The 26284-nt window shown below is 55.7% G+C and overlaps 1 protein-coding gene and 1 non-coding gene across 5 annotated transcripts; both read left to right on the top strand.

Moving 5' to 3' along the window:
* The first annotated feature begins 106 nt into the window (after window positions 1-106).
* On the top strand, window positions 107-25317 carry BCAP31 (B cell receptor associated protein 31). Of its 4 annotated transcripts, none has more exons than XM_057538690.1 (8): window positions 107-208; window positions 1238-1372; window positions 2830-2930; window positions 7270-7417; window positions 21721-21856; window positions 22756-22876; window positions 23668-23768; window positions 24962-25317. In XM_057538690.1, exons 2-8 carry the CDS (start codon window positions 1281-1283, stop codon window positions 24998-25000), a joined length of 738 nt encoding a protein of 245 aa, XP_057394673.1. In that variant the 5' UTR covers window positions 107-208; window positions 1238-1280; the 3' UTR covers window positions 25001-25317. The 4 variants fall into 4 exon arrangements, with proteins under 4 accessions (XP_057394673.1, XP_057394672.1, XP_057394674.1 ...); XM_057538689.1 differs by having other exon boundaries at window positions 177-259; XM_057538691.1 differs by having other exon boundaries at window positions 189-212.
* LOC114238108 (U6 spliceosomal RNA) lies at window positions 5760-5864 on the top strand. Its single transcript, XR_003623528.1, has one exon. It is a non-coding gene; the product is annotated as a U6 spliceosomal RNA (small nuclear RNA).
* Window positions 25318-26284: the final 967 nt, after the last annotated feature.

The following is a 26284-nucleotide window of genomic DNA, read 5'->3' as shown; positions in this document are numbered from 1 at the left end:
GCCTTCCCGCCAAGGCCTCGCCCCGTCTCCCCGCGCGCCCGAGGCGCAGCTTCTTCCCCAGTCCTGGGCGTCGGAGCCTCGGCTCGGGGGCGGGGCGGAAAACGGCCGTGGGCGGGGCCTCCGGGGGCTTGCGGCGGTTGGGAGCGGGGCGGGACCCGGCGGGCACTTCCGGTTCCGGCTGAGGGGAAGGGGCGGGGCCGAGGTTGAGGTGGGTGAGTTCGGCTGCGACGAGGCGTGCCGGTTGACTGTGGGAAACTCGGTGAGCGAGCCCGCGCTCCCGGCCGGGCTCCGGGGTCGCCGAGGTGCCCCGGCTCCTCGACGAGGGGGGAGCGGCGGGCAGCGCGGCGAGGCCCGGGGCGCGGGGCCAGTGCCGAGCCGGGAGTGCGGGGGCAGGGCCGGGCAGAGGGAAGTCGGGGCGGCGGCGGGTGGAGCCGTCTCCGGGGGCGGGGGCGGCGGCCAAGTCCATTTGGAGGAGCCGCCGGGGTGGGGCTTGGGAGGGCGTGCCGGGTCGGGGCCACGTCGGGGTTCCTCTGGAGCGGGGTGGACGCTGTGGCTGACCCGGGCGGCCGGGAGGGGCTCCTCCGGCTTTTGAGGAGACAGTGTTCTAGAACTTTCTTTGGATGGGGCCGTGAGGTGCAGGGTCGAGGTCCGCGTTTTCCCTTGGTCCCGATTCCCGTCCTCTAGGAGTCGCTCTCCGGGGCTTTCTGAGGTAACCCGAGTCCTTCCGCCCCTTCGGAGGCGGACGCGGAGGTCGGGAGACCTTGGAGCCCCGCTCCTACCCCGGGAGGGGCTGCTGGTTCTCTGTGGGCCCCGATGGGAGGGCCGCGGGCGCCAGGGCCCCTTGGCTTCCCCGGGGGACGGGGGCGCCGCAGCTTCGGGAGAAAGCGCGAGGGCGTTACGGAGACGGGGCTGGGGTGTGGGGGGCGGGAGCGTCTGGCGCAGCGCGCCCCTCGGCGGGGGGAGGGGGGCGGGGCGGGGCGGGCCCGGGGCGGCGAGGCGGCGAGGACGGCCTCCGGGCTCCACGAGTTTCCGATTCCAGACGCCGCCCCGGTTCCGCAGGCGTGAGGGGCCTCCCGGACTCCACCGGGAAGGAGTCGTCCGAAAAGGCGGCTCTGGGTGTGTTAGCGCCCGGACTGCCGGGGCTCGAGCCCGTGTCAGCTAGGCCTTGGAAGGCTCTGAGGTCGGGTGCGGGGGCCGCCCAGCTGTCACGACTCCTGTTTTTTCTGTGCTCCGTCAGGAACAGGCTCACATCTCCCCGTTGGAAAGCTGCTAGCAACAGCATGAGTCTGCAGTGGACTGCAGTCGCCACTTTTCTCTATGCAGAGGTCTTCGCTGTGCTGCTTCTCTGCATTCCCTTCATTTCTCCCAAGAGGTATGGCCCGTGGAGCGGGCAGGCGAGCCAGGGAGAGTTGCTCCGCAGCTTATGCCTGCAGAGTTGGTGGGCCCTGGAGTTGAGGCCAGATGGAAACAGGTAGAACCTGTCTGGGGTAGGGGTGGCAAGGGCTGTGTTGATTATCGCCAGCCTTCCCCACAGTTCTGCTCTGTCACATCTTGCTGAGTTCCTTTCCTGTGCGCCCTGCCTTCTGGTCTTCAGAATGTCCCAGAGGGGAGAAGACCTAGTTATGGTTCTGGGAATGCTGCCCTCCTGCCGCCCCCCGGGGGCCCTGGCGTTCAGGGGATGGCATTGTGGGATCTGCAAAACTTGCATCACGGGGTCACGTTGCCGTTGATTTGGTGACTTCTGTCCTCTTAACTAGTCTCACTGGCATTGCGTAGTGCCCTCATGAGCATTACTCAGCCTATGAAGGCTGGAGCCATGTTTCTTTTCAATGAGCAGAGGACCTGTAAAAAGTTAACTTGAAATTAATTTTAATTACATTTACCATATGAACACGTTTGGACTTAAATTGGGACATTACAGATAAGGCTGTGTTTTCATGGATATTTTTTTAAAAGCTCTTTTTTAATGAAAAAGTGTAGGCCCTGTTGTGATGTGATAGAAAGTATACAACATTGCTTAAGGAATATTCTTGACGAAAGCGAGATCTGAGTCACTTCGTACAGTTCACAGGCCATGCAGAACAGAGGCCCCCTTGGAGCTGCAATCTGGGAAGCTTTGTAGGACAAACAACCTGGTTTCTGCAAACAGTAAACTGGGAAAGAAAAGAGGGCAAGGGAAGAGGGAGCTTATAGAATAAGAGAGACTTAAGATACTTATCAACTAAATGCAGAATCAGAATCTTGTCAGGATTCAAACAAACCAACTAAAAATAATTGTCTCAGTTGGGCTTTGGAGTTCTGGCTCTGGAGTTCTGATGATGAGAGATTCTTGTTGTTTTTTTTGAGGTCTGGTGATGGCATCGTGATTAGTATTTTAGAAGGCACTTCTCTGATAGAGCTGTATCCTGAAGTATTTATGGAGGGAAATGAAGAGAGGTCTGGGGTCTGCTTCATGGTAATCTAGGGTGGTGGGAGTCTAGGTGACCCACGATTGGTCACGGGGGAAAACAGTTTAAAGAAATGTGTAGGTGGCAAGCATTTTGATACTACAGAGGGGAAAGTAAGTTTCCCATTTCCCTCCCCAGAGCCTACCAGTGTTTAAGACTGGTTTTCTAGAAATTTCTATACACGGACACGTATCTTTTTTTTCTTTTTAACGCTCTTGAATGGATGTCATAAATTGGAGAATTGCAGGCAGCTGAGGCTGACTCTGTATGTGATATTCAGCCGTTGGAGACGAGTGCAAAACTGTATTTCTGTTCCCAGGGCCCTGGATCCCAGGCGTGCGTTCTTTCTCTTCAGCCCTTAGCCTTTTTGTCTTCTTCACAGATGGCAGAAGATTTTCAAGTCCCGCCTCGTGGAGTTGGTAGTGACCTATGGCAACACCTTCTTTGTGGTTCTCATTGTCATCCTTGTGCTGCTGGTCATTGGTGAGTGAGCTACGGCTGAGGGCAGCTACCTGACCTAGACCCTTTGACGTAGCCTCTGCTGCAAAGCCCCGTGCCATGTTCCATGAGCAGTGTACAGTTTTGGCTTCTCAGAGACAGACCACTGAAGTGCGCCTGTCTTTCTCTTGGGGGAGGAGGCTCCTTTCGTCCACAAAGACGGCGATGCTGACTGCTGGCAGGGCCTTCACTTTGACCAGCAGCCTTTGTGTACCCGGTGATGACCACCTCATGTCTTAGGCAGCTCCTCACGTCCTTCCAGAGCTGAAACCAAGAGAAGCTAACTGGCTCATGCTGACCCTGGTCTAAGTAGCGCTGCTCCTTGGGCACTTAGCAGCGTCAGTCTCTCCCTCAATGCCTGAAACAGGTCTCAAATAGGGGACTGAGCTACCAAGTAGATAGGGAGCCAAGCTGGGAAAGAAGCTGCCATGTCCTGAAGTATACGGGGGACAAGAGGTCTGATAGCATATCTAGGGGGCAAGTCCCAGATCTCTCTGGATCTGGGTCAGACTTCAGGTTCCTCGAAGTCCTTCCAGTTCTGAAGTTCTATAAACCCTGCATTGAGGTACACACCAGCAGGGGCTTGAAAGAGGAACAGGGGTGGGGCCTGAGGCCAGGTGGTGGCGTGATTGTTTGGAGACCGGAGGAATCAATATAGCTCTCATCTGTCTGTTAAATGTGCATTTTGCTGCGGTAAGTGATCAGTATATCCCCCTGCTTGGTCTCCAAAGTATTGGCTCACTTCTGCCATAGGCAGTGGTCCTGTCTCCAAGGTGCGATGCCTGCTTAGACTCAGAGCACTTCTGTCTCCCTGAGTCCCCAGCAGAAATGTGGCAGGGGGTGGGAGGCCAGGGGGCCATAGTTCAGGGGAATGTGCAGGGCCCCACCCACCAGCTGCAGCATTAGGCGTGTCTCCTTCCTGATGTCTCGGGGCCTGATGGGATAGGTTCAGGCAGGACTGCCTCTGAACAGGTGAGATGTAGCCTATCCATTCCCAGCCGTGGAGGGTGGGTGCCAGCTGCCCACAGATCTCACTGTTCTTGAAGTACTTGGTAAAGCCCCAGGAGGCAGCTCTTTCAGTCAGGGTTCTCTCCCTGAGCGGCCTCTGAGTCCAGAACAGATAGGGATTATGCGTGTCTTCCCCTGAGCAGGAAAAACCAGGCTGCAGGGTCTGGAATTGGGTGTGTGTGCTTTTGCTTTTGGGTGTGGGCTGGGGGCAAGAATTGGGGTGGGGAGGGACCGTGCTGGGGGTGTTCACTTGGGGCCTTGCCCGTCTGCAAACCAGACTCCACGAACTCTCCTAGTATGGCAGAGTGGGCCGGGGGGGCCCTTTGCAGAAGGCAGTAGTTGGCAAAGGTGTCATTCTTCTTTTTTGGGGGTCAGGGAACTGCTTGGATGTTCTAGAGAGACATCCTGCTATGATGACAGGCTGCTTTCTGTCCTCAGGTAAGAAGCATAATCTAGAGAGGCCTACCTAAATAAGTTGTTAGCTAGTAACAAATACTAATGGCGTAACATAACCAGCTAGAATCTGCAGGCCTGGCTGGTCCCTAGCCATCACTGGGAGGGGCCTAGGGCACATCTCACTGGGGGAGTGGGCTTAATGAGGGTCCAGGGTCAACTGCCCTGGGCTGGAGGCCTGAGATAGAGGGCAGCACTCTGCTGCGTGACTTGGGCTAGTTTGGCCCAACGCCCCCATCCCTAGTCTGCTCTCTGCCATCAGCCAGAGGTGGTCCTGGAGGTGCTGGGGTTTCTGGATGCAGAAGACAGTGTAGGAAAACATGGTTTTTGTTTGTTTGTTTAAATCACAAAAATAACACATCTTTAAAAATTCACAAATTCAACTTAGAAAGTTAAAGTCCCCCATAATCCCGTGTCTCACAGGTAAATATTGTTAAAAGTTAATGGTATGTTTCCACAGGCGTTTTCTATGCTGCCGTCTTTATTAAACTAGTACATACCGTTTTGGCTTGGATTCAGATCACAGTACACACTGTTTTGGATTGTGCTTTTTCCACTTACTGTATCTTAGGCTTTTTTTCTTATGGCAGTCTCATTCTTCTTAAAGATTGGGTAGTATTTTATCATATGGTTATATGCTAATTCTTTCTTTATAGGCATCCTCATATTGCACATATATGCAAATCTTTCTGTAGGGTAAATTCATAGCGGTGGAATGGATGAACCCAAGGGCATGAACATTTAAAATTTTATGTCTTAGTTTGGGCTGCTATAGACCATAGACCGAGTGGCTTAAACAAAAGACATTTATTTCTCAAAGTTCTGGAGGCAGAAAGTCCAAGATTAAGGTGCAGATTCAGTGTCTGGTGAGGGCTCTCTTCCTGGTTCATAGGTGGCTGTCTTCTTGCCATGTCCTCACATGGAAGAAAGGACAAGGGAGCTCTCTGGGGTCTATTTTATAAGGGCACTAATCCCATTCACGAGGGCCTAGCGCTCACTTCCCAAGGGCCCGTCTTCCTAATATCTGGTTGGGGGTTAGGATGCCAACTTAGGAATTTTGGGGGCGGGCCAGGAACACGCAGTCCATAAAAAACATTGTTGCCCTGGTTTATATCCCTGCTAACAGTGTTGAAAGAGGGTTTGCTTCTTGGTACAGATGTAACACAAAAACACCAGTAAAGGGAGGCAGATTTTTATAATGTAAGATCAGCTTAAAAAACAAGCAGTCTCAAACCAGAAATTAAGAACCAGATAATAGCCATACAGTGACACTTTGACCCTCTCCCATGGGGGTCCATTAAGAGCCCTCTTTAGGTAGGTCTTTACATACTGACTTAAAAAGATGTCTCAGATGTTCGCTTTGGCAGCACATATCCTAAAATTGGAACGAGATAGAGATGATTAGCATGCCCCCTGCACAAGGATGGCACACAGATTCATGAAGCATTCCATGTTTTTTAGCACATTGTAGGGTATACAGAAGTAGAAATAAAATGTTGTACACATGAAACTTATATAATGTTACAAGTCATGTACCTCAAGAAAAAAGAAATTTCAGGGTTGAGGAAGAAAAGCAGTAGGTATGGGATGGTTCCATTTCTTTTTTTTTTTTCTTATTTTTTTTTAACATCTTTATTGGAGTATAATTGCTTTACATCGTTATGTTAGTTTCTGTTGTATAACAAAGTGAATCAGCTATGCGCATACATACATCCCCATATCCCCTCCCTCTTGGGTCTCCCTCCCACCCTCCCTATCCCACCCCCCAATCCCGCCCCCTAGGTGATCACAAAACACCGAGCTGACCTCCCTGTGCTATGCAGCTGCTTTCCACTAGTAATCTGTTTTACTTTTGGTAGTGTGTATATGTCCATGCCACTCTCTTACTTCGTCCCAGCTTACCCTTCCCCCTCCCTGTGTGATGGTTCCATTTCTATTCCACAAACGCATAGATGTGAATATACGGGTGAACCAGAGCGCTGTGTGGCCAGCAGCAGCTCTCCAGAGCAGAGGCTGTTCACCATTCAGCAGGTGTTTGTGTGCCCCCTGTGCGCCTAGCACTATGCTCGGCCCTAGGGGTGTAATAGAAAAGATTTTTGCTCTCGTGGCATTTGTAGTCTAATTTGGGGGAGATGGATAATAAACCTGTAATTGGGGTAATTTCAGATGTGTGTATTGCAAAGAGAATGACATCAGGTAATGGGACTGAAAATGACTGCTTTTTAGCTAAGCTGGCCACATGTAGCAGGTCCTGCTGGAGGTGATTATGTTATGGGATTCTTACTCCTTCTGCATTTCTGCTATGTTTGAACCTTTGATGAGCGTGAATTTCTTTTGTAATCAGAATAAAACAGTTTAATAAAATGGGTTATAAAGCTTAGAAATGAAAACCCTTGAATCTTTAGCAGGCATGCTTCAGGTCTTGACTCCTAGGCAGCTCACGCCTCCCTAGCGGGCATTTCCATAAACAGGAGTACCCCGGCTTATCAGTTAGATGGCCCATGGCCAGCTCAGTTTGAGATAAACAGAACCAAGCATTGGGGGCACCATGGGAAAGGGGAGCTGCCTCTGTTGCTGGTGACGTCTCAGATTCGGTGAGCATCTTGACACGGAGAGCAAGCTCGTGGCCTGGGTAGAATGGGTCGGGGAGGGGGTGACGTGAGGAAAGCTGGAGGAGAGAGGAGGTCCAAGGGCAGCGCTTCTGACAAGGCATCCCCCAAGGTGTGTAGAGAAGGGGATAGCAGGGGAGACAGATTCGAGGGAAGCAAGGCTGCCCCAGCTCATGCCGCCTGTCTTACCTGGACGACCCAGCCTTGTCTGAGCGGGAGCTAGATGCCCATATCCTTTCTCTGCTCCGCCACAGATGCTGTTCGCGAGATTCGGAAGTATGACGACGTGACGGAGAAGGTGAACCTCCAGAACAACCCCGGGGCTGTGGAACACTTCCACATGAAGCTTTTCCGTGCCCAGAGGAACCTCTACATTGCTGGCTTTTCCTTGCTGCTGTCCTTGTGAGTGGGGAGGGGTGAGGGACTGTGAAGGGACCTGTGGACTAGCCCATGACTTTGCCTCCTCAGTCTGTGGCCTTGAACTGGAGGCCCTTTCTGTGTTAGGGGAACCACACAGTTTCCCCAGAGGCCTCTGATTTTTCTCCTGACCTCCGGAGGCAGCATGGAGGGTGGGAGAGGGCTGACTAGAAGGTCAGAAGACCATGTTCTGGCTCTGCCGTAACCTGCAACACGTTCTTTTAGGACAAATGTATTATTACCAGCTCGCTTTCTGTACACAGAGTGAAGTAAATGACGGGCGTTACCCTCCTCTGGGAGAGGCTCTTTGGAGCCCAGCTTAAAAGGGACCAGTTGAACAGGGGCTTTTTGTGTATGGGGTCCTGTCCTGAGAAGAGTGGACAGAAATGGCACGAAGGGGCTGAGACCGACCCTGTCCCCAGGGCCTTCCCAGATGTGGACCTGTCTGTCACAGGAGCATGAGACCTATTGGAGCCTGGAGGCCAAGGGCTTCCGGAGTTATTGGGAAGAGCCTACCGTGAGGTTACTGAGAAGTAGGGTGAGTGTATGGATTCTTGGGCATTGGAATGACTGTCTGGGTTTCAGTTTTTCAGAAAAAAAGTCAGTTGCTCAGCTGAGCGTGGCCTCTCTGGGTCAAAGTTGGAAAGTGGCGGGTGGTGGAGCTGGAAAGGGCTTTTCAGGGGGATACATTTGATCACAGGAGTGATCTGCAAGGCTGCTGTTTTCCAACTTCTGAGAGTCAGGAACTGAGAAGGCTGGGAGGAGTTGGACGCATACCTTAGAGTTTTAGGGTTTCAGGAAGCTCCAAAAAAGAAGTATGATCTTGTGGCTGAGACTCTCCTGACTGCTCTGCTTTTGTGATCTCTTCCAGAAGGAAATCTCCAGGGCAGGTATTATCTGACCAGGCCAGGGGACAGTGAGTAGCCAGGTGTACCAGACGAGTGAGTGTGTGCGCAGCTCTGTCCTCTCTGCGACACTGTGAAGCGAGGTGTTCCAGCTTAACTCCTGCAGTTGACTTTAAAAAATTGACATATAGCACAAATTGGCATCTGGTTCTGTGAGTGACAGATGCAGAGTAGAATAACACCGCTACCATCAGGGTGCAGAGCAGTTGGCAGTCTCCTAACCCAAACAGGTGAATTCAAAGAAGAGCAGTCCTCATTTATACCTCCGCTGTTCCCAAAGGGACGCGTGGAGGCTGAGAGAAGAGAGTGAGATTTGGGCCCACTGATCCCGTGCTCCCTCACAATCCCGCTCTGTGCTCTGTTGTGTCATCTGCCTCCCTCACTTTGCTCTGACCTCTCCATTTGACAGGCGTGTAAGGAAGGCTTCATCGAATTCCCTTTAAAACGGGTCGGGCATAGTAACTTCTTGGGCCTGGTTGTTCCAGCAGCCATACATCTGTTGCCTGTCCATCTTAGCTTGCTGTGCCTGCCATACCCTCCCGTGTCCCTGGCCGGTAGCTGATTAAAAAAAGGACGTGAGGTTGGTCTTGTGTGACTTCTTAGAAAAGGAAACAGTGACCCCAAGGATCAGTGTGGATTCATCAGTTGCCTACAAATGAGCTGTTTAATTGTTTCTGGAATTTTCTGAGGTGATATACTCCTCCCTAGTCTAGCGGTCAGATCCTGTATGGCAGCTGTGGCCCTTGGGGAACTTCTCTATTTGCATGACATTAACCATCCAAGAAAAAAGATTACCTGTGAATTCTCTGGCTGTCCAGTGGTTAGGGCTCTGCGCTTTCACTGCCGAGGGCCTGGGTTCAGTCCCTGGTCAGGGAACTAAGATTCCCACAAGCCGCGCAGCATGGCCAAAAAAAAAAAGAAACAAAAAACTTATCTTGAAGACTGGACGGCCAGGTGGCCTCGCCTGTGTGCGTGTGAGCTGTTTGGGCTCTGGTTCTGCTTGAGGTCAGTAAGGACGTTAATAACCCTTCATAATTCAGTGGGCCTTTATAAATGGGAAAGGGCAGCCCGAGAGAGATGGAGCGGCCTGCGTTGCACAGGTTCCAAGTGGCCAGCCCGAGCTCACGCCTAGTTCTGACCCTCTGTTCAGATGCCAGCTAGTGTGCATTGGAGTGAGCAATTAGTGCCAGATTGTTGGTGTATAGCCTGCCTCTGACTGTAGACTGGATAGTGGGCTGCTTTTTTCCCCTGGATTTTGGTAGGAAGGTGCCTGGATCAAGTACACGATCTGTACATCAGCCTTATTAGTCTAAGTTTTAGGAGTCCAACGACTTTAATCTCTTAGTCCCATTTGTATATCTGAAGATTATTAAGTAATCTGGTAGTATAAAACCTTTGGCGGAAGTTGAGGCTTTAAATAAACAAATAAGAAAATACATCCTCTAAAATGCTATTGTAACCACTGTTGACACATACGTTTGTTAAGTACTTTTCTAGACTTTTCTATGCCTAATAGCAGCTACCACTTGTTAAGCATTCAGTGTGCCAAGCACACATTAATTTTTATAGTAGCTTTGCGAAGAAACATCTGAGGTTCAGAGACCCCAGTTCCCAGAACTAGTCAGCAGAGCTGAGAATTCAGACTTAAAGTGATGGGACCTCAGCAGCCACATGCTTCTTCAGAACAGGGTCAAGTTGTAACTACCACGTGGAAACATGGGTCTTCCACTGAGTTTGTCATTAACATTGTTCTAGGACAACCCATCTCTTTCCAGCATTCTTAGGTGTCTACCAATTCCCCACTGGTGAACATCAGGCCGATCTCCCCATTATTCTGATATCATAAACGGGGAAAACCCCTCTCAATTGTCACTTTGCATGCCTCTCAGCTAGACCGCCTGGTACTCTTCAAAGTGTCTCTGCCCCTCTTAACTGTCTCTCTCTTTCTCATCCGTATTTGTGCAAGTCTCACTTCCAGGTGCTGGCTCAGTCCCTGAACCCCCATAGGCTGTTTGGGAAACAGCACGTGGATCAGGGTGGATGGGTCAGGAGTGGCCAGAGAGAGGGTGGGGGGTTTTGAATGCCAGTTTCAGGGTTTGTACCCGACCTCTGTGTGGTAGAGCACTGAGTTTTTCCAGTGGTGCTGCGCCATGGTCAGAGTTGCATGTTCATACTTGGCGCCTGGGATGGAGTAGAGCAGGAGAGGAGAGCCTGCAAGCAGGGGGACCAAGTCAGAGGTCGCTGAACTGAGAGATGCTGGTGGCCTGAACCAGGTTTCAGAGGTGCTGGTGGAAGAAAGGGGAGGAACTAGTGGGGATGCCAAGCCTCTGAGATTGAGGTGATGGTGGTTCTCCTGTGGGTGCCCACAGAGTGGCAGCTGTGGCAGAACCCAGAGGAAGGCTGCACACCCACCCGCGTGGAAGGAAGGGAGCCGGTGAGGCCTGCTGGAAGGAATGAAGAAGCCGGGGTAGAGGCGGGGGATGACTTCACCAAGGGGTCGAGGAATGGGCGACAGGGAGGTGCTGGCGGGGTGGGCACTCCCTGGAAGTGAGATGGAGGGGAATGAAAGCAGATGCAGGGAGAGGCAAGACTGGGGGAGAGACAGCAGGTTAGTGGGTGAGGGGACCACAGGGGGAGAGAGCAATGCTCAGAAGAGAGGCTGGGGGTGGCGCTGGTTCCTCATGGGGCTGGGGTCAAGAGCACATTGGGGGAGAATTCCCTAGCTGTCCAGTGGTTAGGACTCTGCACTTTCGCTGCTGAGGGCCCAGGTTCAATCCCTGATTGGGGAACTAAGATCCCACAGGCTGTGCGGGGCGGCCAAAAAAAAAGCACCTGGGGGGAGCCTTGAGCAGCCCTCATAATTGAAAACAGGGGCCCCAGGCTTAAAGGACGCATCACATACTTAAACAAGTCTGCACTTCCCTGCAACAGTCTGCTGGGGCGGGGCGGGAGGGGCAGGGTCTGGGCTTTTGTCTTGCATCTGCTTCGTGGTCACTCTGACGTGGGGCAGCTTGCTACCTTCCCCGGTCCTCGCGCTCCTTTCTCTGTGGACTGGGCCCCAAAGTCTGAGAACAGCTGTCTCTACTCAGAAGCCTGGGGGTGCTCTAACTCTTTTTTTTGTCCCATGTGATCCCCTGCTCCTGTGTGTTTTTTTTAATTGCGGTAAAATGCGTTAACATCAAACTGGCCATCTGAACCATTTTTAAGTGTACAGCTCAGTAGTGTTGGGCCCGTGCGCACTATTGTACAGGCAGCCTCCAGGACTCTTTTATCTTCAAAACTGAAACTCTGTCCCCACTCCACAGCCAGGGATCTCACCTCCTGAGCCTCTCTTCCTCGTTACCCAGGGAAGTGCTGCCACAGTGGGGCTGCGCCATCCCAAGTAGGCTTCCTGCCGCCGGCTTTGGTCTCCCAGCCTGCCCACCTTGCCCAGCCAAGTGACCTTTCTGGCATGTAAAACCGACTCCACCACCCCCTGCTTCCAGTGCCTTCAGAGCACCTGTGGCATCAAGGCTTGAAACCTACATCCTGCAGCCCTCTGCAGTCTCTGCTTCGGCCTCCCCGTGTCGTGAACCAGCCTCGTGGGTCCCCTTCTCTGAGTATTTCTGTGGCCCCTGCCTGGAACCCCCCAACTCTTGCCTGCCGGTCTAGCCAAGACCTCCCCTTCATGCTTATTTGGGTCTTCCCTCCTGACTCTGCCGTGCAAGGCCCGTGCTGTGCTGTGGGCTGGCCTACAGAGCTGTCCTCCAAGGGCCCCAGCGACCTGTGAGGGGCAGCATGGGGACCTGGGCTCACCCCCTTTAGTCTGGTTGGCTCTGTGCCGCCTTCACCTTAGGAACTGAATGGAGTGTCCTGGGCAGACAGGGACAGCTTCAGGCCCATGTCCAGGTTGAACTCATCAAACTGCTGTGTCGAGTGTTTTAGGTTGGATGCCCAGCTCTTCAGGTCTCCTGAGCTCTGACAGCAGGAACGCCGGGGGGTGGGGGCGGTGCTCGTGAAGACACACATGTCTGGGTGCCCCGAGGATGTGGATGTGGACGCCGTTGGTCCCAGCACTGCGTAGCGGGCCTCTGGTCTGTGATGGGTGTGGTGCAGGGCACCATTTAGCGTGGACTCGGGCAGCGCGGGCTCTGTCCCGCATGCTCCTGCTCATCCGTCGCCTTAGTGCTTACTTGCCTGCTCTGGGACCGCCTCTGGTCGGCATCCCTCTGGAGCTACAGGTGTGGCTGCACAGCAGCTCTTGCTGGGCTGAGTTCTGCATGTTCTGAGAGCAGTGCTCTGTTTTCTTCGCCTTTGCTAAAATGTTACTGGTCAGGACCCAAGTAGTGGTCGTCATGCAGACCCAGGAAGGTCCACCCTTGTGCGTGAGGCCCCTCGATCTGTAGTGACCTGAACTTGGTCCACAGTTACCTCTTGTTTTCTGCCTACCTCTCTGGGGCTGGGTTGTGTCACCACAGTCAGTCCAGATGGAGCTGCCCGTGCTTTGCTACGAAGTTCTTCTGCTTAACTGCCAGTGACTTGAGGGCTGGGTTGTCTCCTGGAAGGTGATAGTGCCCTTTAAACTGCTGGTGGGGCGGAATCCATCCGGACCTGATGGGGTGAGTGGGACGTTCTGCTGTGCTTTCTTTGCTTTTGGGTCAGCCCTGCTTGCTGCCAGCGTTCAGCTCTGCAGATAGTTGATGCCCCGGCGACCGCTGGGGCTTGTGTCGATGGCGAGACAAGCCAGAGCCACTGTGTCCATGGAGGCCACATGGGCCCAGCAGGCGGGGATGAACGTCCAGCCTGGGCTCTGCCGCCTGCAGTGGCCATGGGGTGCTTTCTTCCCTTGCCCAAGGGAGTATAACAGCCCATGGTGGTCCTGAGAGACAGATGGGCGTAGTGAGAGTGGACTTTGGAATTGGCTGGGTTTGGATTCTGGGTCTGTTACTGTCTAGCTGTGTGATCTCGGGTAAGTCACTTACTCTCCGGAGCCTTTTTCCTTACCTGTTGAGCAGGGGTTGAGGATGCCTCTTTCAAGCGCTTGGTGTGAGGATGGAGGTGGCTTGGGTTATGTTCTCAGCATCATGCCTGGCACGTGGGGAGTGCTTAATAAACGGTGGTTGTTACCGGTATCACCCCAAGTAGTGAGAGGGTTTTGTGGGATTTTTCCCACTCGTGTGGTAGGCTGTGCTGGGCCTAGGTAGGGAGTTGAAGAGAAAGCTGGTGTTGGCCTTCAGGGGTCTTACATTCCAGGCTGGGCACAGGGTGGGGAGCATGGGGGCGGGAGAGCAGAGTGGGACAGAAGGACAGAGAGGACGGGTACTGCAGCCAGAGCAGAGGGTGGGGGAGGGCTGCCCCAGGGAGAGGCCGAATAAGGGTTGGAGGCGGCCAAGCCCAGGAATCCTCAGGACCCTGGGCATCCGGTTCTCAGCACTGGAGGCAGCATAGAAGAGCCAACCCCCTGTGGTGTCACTCAGCTTCAACAGTGAGTGTCTCCCTGGCCAGTCTCGTTTCATTTCCCCCTTCCCCATTATTCTCTGGATTATTTTGAAACCAATCCCAAATATTATGTTTACAGGCAAAATAATATTTTGGATTATCGCTTTGAAAAGAGAGGGACTTAATTAAAAAATCATAAGCACGCTAGCATCTTGCTTATTACAAGAACCTTACAGTAACTCCTTAGTAACCAACTCAGTAGTGATTGCTCACGTTTCCCAGATTACTTTGCAGGTTTCGTTTATGCTTTTTTACTGTTTGTTTAAATCTAGATAGGGAACCTAAGGGGTTTTTAAAATCTGATGCTCGGGGCCAACCCAAAGATTAAGTGATTTAAGTGGAGGACTGACCTTAGAAGGCCAGGTAAAGGGATTTCTGACCTTTATTTCCTCTTGATCCAACGATCCATCCATCAGCTGCCATCATTTTCTTTCTTTCTTTTTTTAAAAAAATTAATTAATTAATTAATTTTTGGCTGCGTTGGTCTTTGTTGCTCTGTGCGGGCTTTCTTTAGTTGCGTCGAGCCGGGGCTACTCTTTCGTTGCGGTGCACGGGCTTCTCATTGTGGCAGCTTCTCTTGTGGAGCACGGGCTCTAGGCATGCGGGCTTCAGTAGTTGTGGCTCGCGGGCTCTAGAGTGCAGGCTCAGTAGTTGTGGCGCACGGGCTTAGTTGCTCCGTGACCTGTGGGATCTTCCCAGACCAGGGCTCGAACCCGTGTCCCCTGCATTGGCAGGCGGATTCTTAACCACTGCGCCACCAGGGAAGCCCTGCCATCATTTTCTAAGACTACAAATACAGTAGTGCTTCACAGCTCAGCACTGGGTAAGAGCCTTTTTGATAAGTCCGTTGATTTTTAGTCCCCCCCTCCCCCAGCCAGACTCACCCCAGCTACTAGTGTGCTGGTGTCCTGTGGGTGCTGGGCCCAGGAGGGGGCTCTGATAAAGGGGGGACTGTGTTAAAGCGGGGGGAGTTTCTACGAAGAGGCCACGGAAGACCATCTGACACGCATCGGCTTCTTTTAAAATATGGATCGTTTGCTCAGCTACTGGATTTTGGCCTAAGAATTCTCTTCATACGCTAAAGGCAAATGGTGAATGACCTCTTTGGGGGCAGGGTGCCAAACTACAGGGGTTCAGTCTTCCTGATTCCAAGGTCATCGGAAGCCTGATGTTCCAGGAGGGCCCCTTTCTCTGAAGGCAGAGGGTAGGGGGGAGTGGAGAGCAGGGCTGGAGATGGGAAGGGCGATTGGCTCCTCCAGCCCAGCGCCTTGTGACCAGTTGCCTGCAGGCTGGAAACACTCGCTGTGAACAAATGTGGCTGGTGTGACTGAGGAGCTGGATTTTTCATTTAACGTAATTTTAATTTATTTGAACTGAAAGGGCCTCTGGTGTCCTCTGTATTGGACGGCATAGCCAATGCCACCTCTCGTTCTTTGCTTTGTTGGTTCTCCACCCCAGGCCAGGCCTATTTCCTGGGCTTTTTCCACAGCACATCGCCATCGCCCACTGGAGACACTGCCTTGTTGCCTTTGGACTGGAGTACCGCATGGGGTACATCTGGGCTCCACAGCTCCCTCCTTCCCATTCCCTCGAAGTAGCCAGGAGGCCACCAGCATATTTTAGCGCTGGAACATCTGCCTAGGTTGTCTGGCCTCTTTTGGTTGCTCTCTGTCCCCCAGTTTATGCAGAATCCCTCTGCTCCCTGGTTTCAAGAAGGCAACGTGACAGGCTCACTCCTGTTCGCTGATTCTCTTCAACTCCAGAGGGCCCCCCGCCCCCGCTCCCTCTAGCTGGCCTTGCTGTCCCCAGGGTAGACAGGCACCACCTGGGCTTAAGCTGGAGTTGCTGCAGGGCCTTGGCCTTTCCTCGACCCTGGCCCCCTCCCATTTTGTCCGACCTCAAGGGTTAAGAGGAAGGCCGAGCACGTGTGCTGAGATGTACTCCTGAGATGGACGGGGGCAGCCCTTGGAAGATTTTCCCTGGATCCTTTTGAGTAAACTCTCCTTCTTCCCATTCTGCTGCCTCCTTATTTTCATGACTCCAGACTCTGTAGGGTGAGAGTTTCCTGGGGCGGCTTCCACCCTGTTATTACCGGTCTGCTTTGTCCGAAGTTTTTGCTGGGGCAGCACCTGGCTTTTGGCTCCTCGCCACGGTGGCCACCTCCCCACGCCGCCGCGCCGCCGCCTCCTCAGTGTTTTTTGCTGGCGAGCTGGGCCGAGTTCACCCGGAGTCCACCTGCCACCCTGTGGAGCAACGCCAGAGGCAGAGCTGTAGTCGGCCTGGAGAGTCAACAGGTGGCGCTGTGACACCAGCTTCCCGCTTCCCCAGGGCAGCAGGGTGAGGGGAGTTGCCTGCCCACCTATCTCACCGACCCGAGGGCGTGGCACCTGGGAGATGCCTGGTAAATGCTAGTGGGCAGGATTGGCAAGGGGGGGGGGCACAAGCATAGAATATTCCATTTGGGACTTGGGAGGACCCTCCCCCTTGCTCTCATCCCACTTCCTGTTAAGTCCAAGTCTGCCTCCCCCTGTTCGCCCACAGGAGGGAGACAGGATGGGTGTAAAGCACATGTGAAACCACGTCTCCATAGCTTGATATGGTTGGCTCTGTTTCTCCTGCCGATCCTTGTTTACTCAACCTTTTATAAAAGCATGAAAGCCCCACTCAGCGTCCAGAAACATCTTACCAAGAAAACCCAGTTGAATTCAGGTATTTGGGGATGACATTTGTCTGCCAAGGACACATCTGGATTCTCTTATCGTTCTTACACTGATTTCTCTCTCAGTCGCTGGGTGCATTTAACCCAGACCCTGGCCCCTCTACCAGCCCTGAACTTTTGGGAAATCCCTTCGACTTGTGGCTTCTCACCTGTTGTCCAGAAATGGCTAGGAATAGTTATCTGCATAACAGTACTTGGGCAGTCAAGTGGAGCACGGTGGAGGATGGCCAGCAGGAGTGGGGACAGCAGTCCATCAGCCTTCTCTCTAGGCTGACGTCTCTGGGCTATTGAGATTTGGAGATTCTGAAGCTCAGCACCTTCCACCGTGTGCCCTGCTCTGTCCTGGGTCTCGGTGGAGACTCAGAACACTGAGGGGACAGACACAAAAAGGGCATGTTGATGTGCCTGGGAGAGGGTGGAGGCTCTCGGGGAGTGTTGGGGCTGGATCTTGGGTGAATTGGGGGCAGGCACAAGAGCATGGGGCCTAATGTGTGAGGGGCACTAAGAAGTTCTAGCAGACCAGCTCCTGGGCAGTCCCAGTCGGCCGTGCTAGGGAATGCTGCTCTTGGCTTAGCCGGGGGCCCTGCAGGGGCACCCTTTGGACTTGGGCCGGGGCACTGGGCTTTGCCCCCAGCTTTGGTGATGAGTGTTTTCCCAAGTGCCTACTCAGCTACCGCTGCAGTCACAAGCCTGGCTGGCTCATCAACACGGGTCTGACATGGCGCCTTCCTGCTGCTGTTTCTCGTCACCCTGTTGCTCAACTGACTGGCAAGCCCCGCCCGTGTCTGCCTGTGTCCCCCTCTGTGCGGCTGGGCCGAGGGAAGGCTGAGTCCGCGGAGAGCCAGGGCCCCAGACTCACATTCTGTCCTGGCCTGAGGTGTGGCATCACACACATGGGAGATGGGGGGAGTCATCTGCAGGGTCCCTTCCCAGTGGACCAGGTGGGGGGGGGTGTAGAGATTGAAGGTGCATTCCCTGGTCTGAAGGCGTTTGTGGCTGGGCAGCCAGTTGAGGAGCAAGTGACAGTGTGATGCGGGGAGATGATTGGGAGGAGAAGAGAGCAAGAACCATGCAATCAGATGAGGGGGCCCAGGGGCTGGTGCGGGAACATGTGGAAGGGGGACCTGGGAGGTTCAGGAGAGGCTTTGAGGGGAGAGTGGTAATGGAGCTAGGTCTTTTTTTTTTTTTTTTAATTTATTTTGGCTGCATTGGGTCTATCGTTGCTGCACATGGGCTTTTCTCTAGTTGTGGCAAGCGGGGGGCTACTCTTTGTTGCGGTGCGCGGGCTTCTCATTGTGGTGGCTTCCCTTGTTGCGGAGCACGGGCCCTAGGTGCACGGGCTTCAGTAGTTGTGGCTTGCGGGCTTCAGTAGTTGTGGCTCGCGGGCTTCAGTAGTTGTGGCTCGTGGGCTTCAGTAGTTGTGGCGCACGGGCTTAGTTGCTCCGCGGCACGTGGGATCTTCCCGGACCAGGGATCAAACCCACGTCCCCTGCACTGGCAAGCGGACTTTTTTAAAATGTTCCCTTTTTTATTTTTAAATTTTATTTATTTATTTTTAATTTATTTTTGGCTGCATTGGGTCTTTGTTGTTGCACGCGGGCTTTCTCTAGTTGCGGTGAGCGGGCACTCCTCTTTGTTATGGTGCGCGGGCTTCTCATGGCGGTGGCTTCTCTTGTTGTGGAGCACAGGCTCTAGGCGCATGGGCTTCAGTGGTTGTAGCACGCGGGCTCAGTAGTTGTGGCTCGTGGGCTCTAGAGCAAAGGCTCAGTAGTTGTGGCGCACGGGCTTAGTTGCTCCACGGCATGTGGCCTCTTCCCAGACCAGGGCTCGAACCTGTGTCCCCTGCATTGGCAGGCGGATTCTTAACCACTGCGCCACCAGAGAAGCCCTGGCAGGCAGATTCTTAACCATTGCGCCACCAGGGAAGTCCCCTGGAGCTGGGTCTTGAGTCATCAGCGAGAGTTCTCAAAGAGAAGGGGAGACACCCCTGCAGACTGGTGGGCTGACGTGCAGTGACAGGAGATGAGGCAAGTGAGGACTGGCACGTTCAAGAGCAGCCAGTGGTTTGGTGTTAGTAGAGCAGAGGGCCATGCGGGTGGTGAGGGGACAAGAGCCAGCTCGCAGAGGGCTGTGTGCCAGCCAGAACAGTGGGCGGGCGTCAGAGGGATGGAAGCAGAGGAGTGACATGATCTGATTGTCTTGGAGGAAGATCACTGGCTTTCCTTGGGGGCATGGATTGCAAAGCTGTATGGTGGAGGGTAGGGAGGAGGCCGCTTAAGAGCTATTAAAGTCACCCAGGAAAGAAGCAGTGAGGCCACGGGATGACTGGGGCCCAAGGTGGCGTGCAGGCCCAAGAGCTTGGGTAGCTCAGTGACGGCGTCCACCACAGTGCGGTGCAGGGGCAGTTGGCCTGTCATGGATGGGCTGAGTCGGGCATGTCTCGGGGACATGCAGGAGCCACCGGTGAGTAGGCAGCTGGGTGTCAGGATCTGGCTGAGATAAACCCCTGTCTGGGGTGGGATTGGCGGGCGGTGAGGGTTGCTTGAGGCAAGGGTAGGGGAGAGTTGAAAGGGGGTGACCCGTCAGCTGTGCCAAGTGCTACAGAGTGGGTGCCCCAAGGACTCCAGGGTGCTCCTTGGATTGGGCGGTTAGGGCACCGGTGATCATGCTGGTGGCGTGGCCAGGGCAAGATATAGGTTGGTGTCGGTTGAGGAATGGAGGAAGAGAGGAGGGGCTTGGGCTGGTGGGAGGCAGAGCCTCGAGGGGTGAGGTTCTGGAGGGAGGAATTACCCAGAATCGTCTGGGGCTGGGTTGGAGGAACAGGTCTAACAGGAAGGGAGAGGACGTGGATGGATGGCGTGGATGGATGGTGTGAAAGACACGTGGTCGGGGTGGGGCATCTACCCTGGAGGCTCTTTCCCTGCGCTGAGGGGGAGACCCTGAGGGCGGGCGGGGGGCTGAGCAGGTTGAGGTGGCAGGAGGCCCCCTGGACAGCTCTTGCGCTGGGTACCGCGTGTTTGCCCGGGCTCTTGTTGGCAACCCTGGTTCTCCATAAGTGGGGATGGGCTGGGACGGCGCTGAGGAGAGCTCGGCCCCTGCTGTACTGCCGTGGTCCTCACTGCCACCACCATCCTGGGCCTGGCCTCCCTGGGTAACTGGGGCGACAGCTGTGGTCGCTCACAGTGCTGCTGGAGTCCCGCCCCATGTCAGCCGCCTGCACAGCCTCGTGGGGGGGGGGGTGGCAGGCGAAGGGGGAGCGTCACCTTTGGGCTTGCCTGCTCCATCTTTGCTGGCTGGGTCCGCCAGGTGGCACATGTGCCCTCCCCCCAACCCAGTCTCCGGCTGGGAGGAGCGGCCTCCTCCACGTCGCCAGGATCTGCTCAGAACTGCCTGAGCACCCTGTGCTTGCGAGCTTGGGGCTTAGTCAGACTTGCCTTTCTTTCTGGGCTCCCCCGGTGACTGCCACTCTGCCTGTGTGACTCAGGCACGTTGCTTCTCTCTGGGTCCTGGGGCACTCGGGAGCTCCCTCCACCTCCAGGGCTTCAGCCCGGTGGGGGGCAGGCTGGTGGGCAGTTGCGGCTGAGACAGGGAAACCTGAGCCCTGGGCCACGAGGTCCCGGTCGCTAATTTTAGAGAGCACATGTCACTGGAAACTCTCCCTTCCTGCCAGGAACCAGTAGCCTGGCTCTCCCCGTCCTGACAGGGGCCCCTGGAGCCGCTCCCTAAACCAGGAAGTGTGATGGGTGCCTCACAGCCCCTGCGAGCCACTCCCCCTCACGGCTCATTCCCAGCAGGGGCTCTGCCAGGGCTTGGCCAGGGAGAGCTGGGCGCCTTGTTTGCTCGCCCGTCCCTCCCTAGTCCCCTCGTCCCCTTGGGCCTGATGAGCAGCAGGTGTCCACAAGAGCCCTGCAAAGGCCAGAGAAGACGGCTCGGAGCAGGCGGCTTTGGCTGCTTTGTCTCCTCTGAGCGAGCACTTTGTTGTGGAAACACCCTGCACATGCTGAGTCCTCCCCTTGCCCCCGGGGCCTGCCCATTCTGCACCCTCCTCGGGGCAGTGGCTGGCCAGACACGTCCCAGGCATGTGGGGAAGTGCCCCCGCCGCCCCCCACTCTGAGTCCTCCCGTCCTCTCTCCTGCCAGCTAACATCTCAGGGCAGGGTAGCTGTTGGGAAACGGAGCAGCGTGTGCTCAGCTGCCACGTGCTTGCCTCTCGTGGCTGGTCTGAACCTGAGATGTGTGCCTGGGCCCTGATTTTTCATTTTCTGTCCCCCTCACCTGGGGAAACCTCAAGGTGGTGATGCTTTCTAACAGGTGTGGTCTGGCAGCTGCCTGTAGACTGCATTTGGGAAGGGGGTGAGGAGAGAAGAGTTGTTTCCATCTCTCTCATTTGGCCCGGGTAGTGGTTCCCTGGAAATCGAGTACATGTAGTGGTTGGCAGCTCAGGCCTTGGGATCAGACAGGCAGGAGTGCAGATTCCAGCCACATTCGTTTCTGGCTCTTGACCAATTGCTTCAGCATGCTGAGCCTCCGTTTCCCCTCTGTGAAACAGGGGCAGTAGTAGCAACCGTCTCACAAGGTGGGCTGGAGGATTCGGCCGGCCCTCTGGAAGCCCCCGCAGCACTGGCTGCTCTTGTGTGGTGTGTTTGTTTGTTTGTTTTGCCACATGGCATGTGGGATCTTAGTTCCCCAACCAGGGATCGAATCCACGCCCCCTGCATTGGAAGCGCGGAGTCTTAACCGCTGGACCACCAGGGAAGTCCTGGGCTGCTCTTGTTTATCAAGGCGAGCCCAGCCTTGCAGCGAGGAAAGTGGCAGCATGGCTGCTTTGGCACGTCTAGGCCCTGCCCTGTAAAGTGCCGGGTTCTAGGCCTTTAGGCTGTATCTAGGCATGGCCCCTGTGTCCTGTCAGGCTCCTGCTTCCTGTGCCTTCTGGGCTGGAGGAGAGCCCCAGGGCTGTGAGCGGCCTTTTGGGCACACTAGTAATCATTCTGGTGGCAGAGGACAGCTCCTGGCTCCATCTTTCCCCTCACGTTGCCGGTGTGTTTTGCTTCGCCGCCCTGGCAATCCAGAAGGACAGGTCTAGGCTGCAGGCAGGTGTGGGGTGGGAGCAAACAAAAAAAGTTCATGCTAGCCATCGTGCCCTCTTTCTTGTGCTCACTTCTCCCTTCTTTTTGTAAACAATTACAGCCTGCTTAGACGCCTGGTGACTCTTATCTCCCAGCAGGCCACGCTGCTGGCCTCCAATGAAGCCTTTAAAAAGCAGGCAGAGAGTGCTAGTGAAGCGGCCAAGAAGTACATGGAAGAGAATGACCAGCTAAAGAAGGTGAGTTCGGCCTTCCCGACCCCCCCATGTGACATTCTTTATGGGCCACAGCAGCTGCCGTTAGCCTATCAGGCCGGGAAACGTGCAACACTGCTGTTGTCTGAAAAGCGGAGGAGTTGGGTGGAGGGATGAAGGGGGGGGTACTGGAGGGGTCTGGGGGACGCGATGGGAAAGGGGGCGCCCTTGCTGCTCTCTTGCCTCTACCCGCTGTGTATCCAGGCCAGACTCTTCCCTGATGAACTGACTCCTTAAGGAGCCGAGCCCTGTGCTGTGAACATTGGGCAAGTTAGCACAGAAGAACACAAGATAGGATAGGACCAATCTTGGTCCCCTGAGGATTGCTATCAACTGGGGACGAGGTGGGGCAGTCCTAGAAGGCTTGTCAGAGGAGGTGAGGTGTGAGCCAAGCTGGGAAGGAGACGGATGGACTTGGATTCATAGGCAGGATAGAGTTGGACGGGCAGGGGTGAGTTGGACGGGCAGGGGTGAGTTGGGGGCTCCTTGGCTGGAGTGAGCTGTGGAGCTTGGGGAGAGGAAGCGATGGCATTGGTCAGTTGGGGGTCACTGGCAGCAATCCCCAGATGACAGCAAATGGAGTCGTTGGATGGACTGGTCAACTTGGAGGAGCTGCCGAGAAAGGAGGCAGGGCTGGGGGCCAGGGCAGGCAGGGCGTGTGGCCTGGGAGCTGTAGCAGGTGGCCCTGCTGGCCTGGGCTTTGCCTGGTGGCTGGGAACAAGCAGTGGCCCAGTTCTGTGCTGACATTTCCGAAGGGGCAAGTGCCCAGGGCAGCTTGAGGAATCACAGCTCAGTGGGGAGGACGGAGCTGGACTCCTTCCCTCCCTCCTTCCCTCCCTCCCTCCTCCCTCCTGAGTAACCCAGGCCCTTGGCACTGTTCCTAGGAAGCTGCTGGTGGAGTCAAGTTGGATGGCAAGGATGCTGAAGTGAAGGTGGAGGAAGAGAACAGGAGCCTGAAGGCTGATCTGCAGAGTCTGAAGGACAAGCTGGCTGTCAACAAGCAAAGTGAGCACTGTCGTCGGGTTGCCCCCGGCCCCCAGAACTCGGGAGCCTCTGCCGGTGGCTGCCACACCTCTCTTGCCGAAGTATTAATAACAAACTCACACGCAGGCTCAGGAGCTGCGTGAAAACAAACAAATGGCTCCCTGCTCATCCAGCCCAAACACAGCCGGGCTCGGCCCCAGCCAGTGGGGCTTAGTGGTTTAGCAGTGCACTCAGGGTCCCACCAAGGAGGGCCCAGGAACCCCAGAGGCCCATGGGCTAACTCCGGAGCATCTCATCCAGCGCCAGGCGTGGCGAGTGGCGCTCTGTGCCTCGTCACCAGGGGCCTGGTGGGTGGGGAGGGAAAGGCTGCATCAGAGCTGGTTGAGATGTTCCCATCTGCTCCCTTCCTGAAGGCCTCTCTCGACACACCTCTCGTTCTCAGCTTTGAGGCTGGGGTTCTGCTCCCTGCCTCCTGCTCTCACCCCCAACCTTTTCAAAATGTTTGTCCCATGCTGTCAGCCTCCCTGCAGTCACCCCTGCTGAGAGCCATGCAGGGTCCCTCCATTAAAGGGGTTGGGGGGAGATCCTCGGTGTTCTCCTGCTTGTCCCAGCTTTGTTGGCCAGCCCTTCCCCACTTTTGGAGACTTTCGAGGCAGCTGGCAGAGGAGCTTTCTTGAGAGGAGTGGTCTCCCAGACACCCTCACTGGGGACAGATTTGGGGCGGCTGCATCTGCTGTCTACAGCAAATGGCGTTTTTCTCCCTAATCCTCATCTTGTAATTTTCCTTCCTTCACCACGTGCATCATCCCCAGAACTGGAGAAAGCTGAAAATGAGGCTCTGGCCATGCGGAAGCAGTCTGAGGGCCTGACCAAGGAGTATGACCGCCTGTTGGAGGAGCACGCGAAGTTGCAGGTCAGCATGCTCAGCTTGCTCTGTTGTAACCGAGCCCCCCCACCCCGCGCAGGTGCAGAGCAGGCCTCCCACTCCCTTAGCCTCAGGGCCAACCTGTCCCCTTCGAGAGGCCTCGGCAGCAAGCTGGCTGCTTTCTCTCCCAGTCCCCCTTTTTTCCTTTGTTGCCGCTGAGTCTGGGGCCAGCGTGGGCCCAACAGCCAGAACCCCTTCTGGAGCAGGAGGGGTGTGGCCTGGCAGATGGCAGCCACTTACTAAGGTCGCCTTGGCAGTCGGGTCAGCCCTCTGCACTGTGGGCCTGCCCAGCCTCGTGCCCAGCATCAGTGCCCTTGAGAAGAGCTCCTTCCCTTACGCGTACCCCCTGGTCCATGGTGTGGGGCTCCTGACTCTCGTCCAGGTTTACTGAAGGGCCCCATCAAGTACCAGCCAGAGACGTGCAGGGGAAATTCCACTGCTGGCTGCTGGCCTTCCCTCTGTAGGGGCTGCGGGGTGATGTGAGGCCGAGAGCTGGGGACATCACAGCCAGCCCCTACCCAGTAGGTCCGAGTCACTGCCACCACCTACGCCCGCAGGCCCGGTCTGAGTCCCCAGGCTACCTGCATCTGGAAGCTCAGGTGGCCTGGAAATTGGGCATGAGGGCTAGGTAAACACCCCTAAGTTCTGACAGTTTGATTCAGTGCTTGGCGGCCTGAGTTTGGGCACTGTGGAAGGTGGAGAAGGAGGGCCCGGCCCCCAAAGGGGGACCAACAGCTTCAGTGCAGGGCGGGCTCACTGGCAGGACCTGTGGAAGGTGTGCAGAGTTGGGAAGAGCCTGAACTGGGACTTGGAAGGGACTCAAGTTCGGAGATAGCCGTGGGCACGAGGGTGGGGGTGAGTGAGGCCCAGGAGAAGGTGGTGCTGCGGGGTTGGGGCTCTGAGAAAAGAGCGACAGCAGAGGCTTGTCTCCCCTCGCTCCCTCGCCCCACGCCCCCGCCCGGCTGGAGTTAGGGTTACAGCCCTCGTGGAGTGGGGCCACTCCCACCCTGGCAGACTGTGAGGTGCTACTGAGGGCGGGGGGGGGGTCCCTTGCTCATCTGATCACCTGGCATCTGGGGAAAGGGGCACCCCACCGGGCCTCTGGGGTGGAGGGGCTGGAAGGCGAACGGGAGGAGTGTGCCTGCCAACCCACTGCTTTGCAATTTCTGTCCCCTTTGCAGGCGGCAGTAGATGGCCCCACGGACAAGAAGGAGGAGTGAGGGCCCCTGCTCCCCGCCCGTGGCTGGCTGCTTCCCGAGAGCCCGGCCTCCCTCGGTACTTCGGCTCGCTCCCTTCCGCTTCCGTTCCCTCATGCCGCTTGCAGTTCCACGCTCTCCCAGCATTCTGTAGGGGACTCAGATCCCACGCAGGATGAGTAAGGCTGCGGCAGGTCTTGCTTCCCGCTGGGTTAAGCCCCTTCATGTTGCGCGTTGATGCTCGGGGCTCCAAGACCCCTTTTCTCTGGTCCTGCAGGAGGGCAGGTGGAGCAGGAAGAGTAGAGTTTCTCTTGGGGCAATAAACGTTGTTGTGTTGTGTCCGTGGTGCGTGCGTATAACTGAGGCCGCAGGGAGACGTCCTTGTGATCCCTCTCCCTGGAGTGGCTGGGAAGGTGGCGGCAGGCAGCTCGGACAGAGACCCCCGCTCCAGTCTTTGCCCTGGAGGCCTTCCAGACATTTTGTCTCCATTTGTTCAAACCCCTAAAAGGCTCCCTCATCCCAGGCTGGGTGCAGGCTCACACTTGCCCTCTCTGCCCCTCTGCCTCCTGCTCCCCAGGCCAGGCCCCGCTTTATGGCCACGTGGGGCGTGTCCGTCCTGTCGGTCTTCCTGGGGGTTGGCTGCTGGGCCCGGGGAAGCTTGGGAGGCAAGGTAAACCGCTGGGGCTTCCGGGTGGCAGACTCGCCTGCCTCCTCTGGGTCCTGTTCATCACATTTAGGACAGATAGAGCATGGCAGAGTGCCACCAGTCACTCCCTGCCCCACCCCCTCCCGAAGGTTTGCAGGATGACCTCTGACTAGTGCTGGCGAGAGAGGAGACTTGCCCTTGGCAGTGACCTGCGACTGGCCCAGGGCAGAGCGAGGCAGTGGGGAAGGCCTCCGGGCGGGTAAAGTGCCCCTCTGCCACCTGCGGCCCGTGAACATGTAGGTGCACCACCCTGATCGGAGAGCCTGCTCTGGCAGCGGGCTCCCCCTTGGCGGCCCCCTGGGCTGGCTTTGGCAGGTGGCCGCCATTGGGCAGGCCCTAGTGCTCATCCTCTGCTGGCCCTGAGGGCTGGGCGAGGGGAATTGGGGTAAGGTCGGAGGTGTTTTCTCTTGGAATTAAGGGGCCCCTGAAAACGGTGGTGCTGACACCCAGCCTCGCGCACCTGCTCCTCCTGCCAGGCTCAGGCTGGTGGCTCCCTTCAGGGCTGTCCTTTTCCCCACGTTCTCATGAGGAATGCCGCCCCTTTCTGGGCAGCCTTCTAGGTGGTGTCTGCCGGGGAGGGAGCCCACAGGAGACGCCCTCTG

The sequence above is a fragment of the Balaenoptera acutorostrata genome, chromosome X, assembly GCF_949987535.1.
Source record: "Balaenoptera acutorostrata chromosome X, mBalAcu1.1, whole genome shotgun sequence".
In the NCBI taxonomy this organism is placed as follows: Eukaryota; Metazoa; Chordata; class Mammalia; order Artiodactyla; family Balaenopteridae; genus Balaenoptera; species Balaenoptera acutorostrata.
Note: the sequence above shows the minus strand (reverse complement) of the source record. Positions and strands in the feature narration are given on the sequence as shown.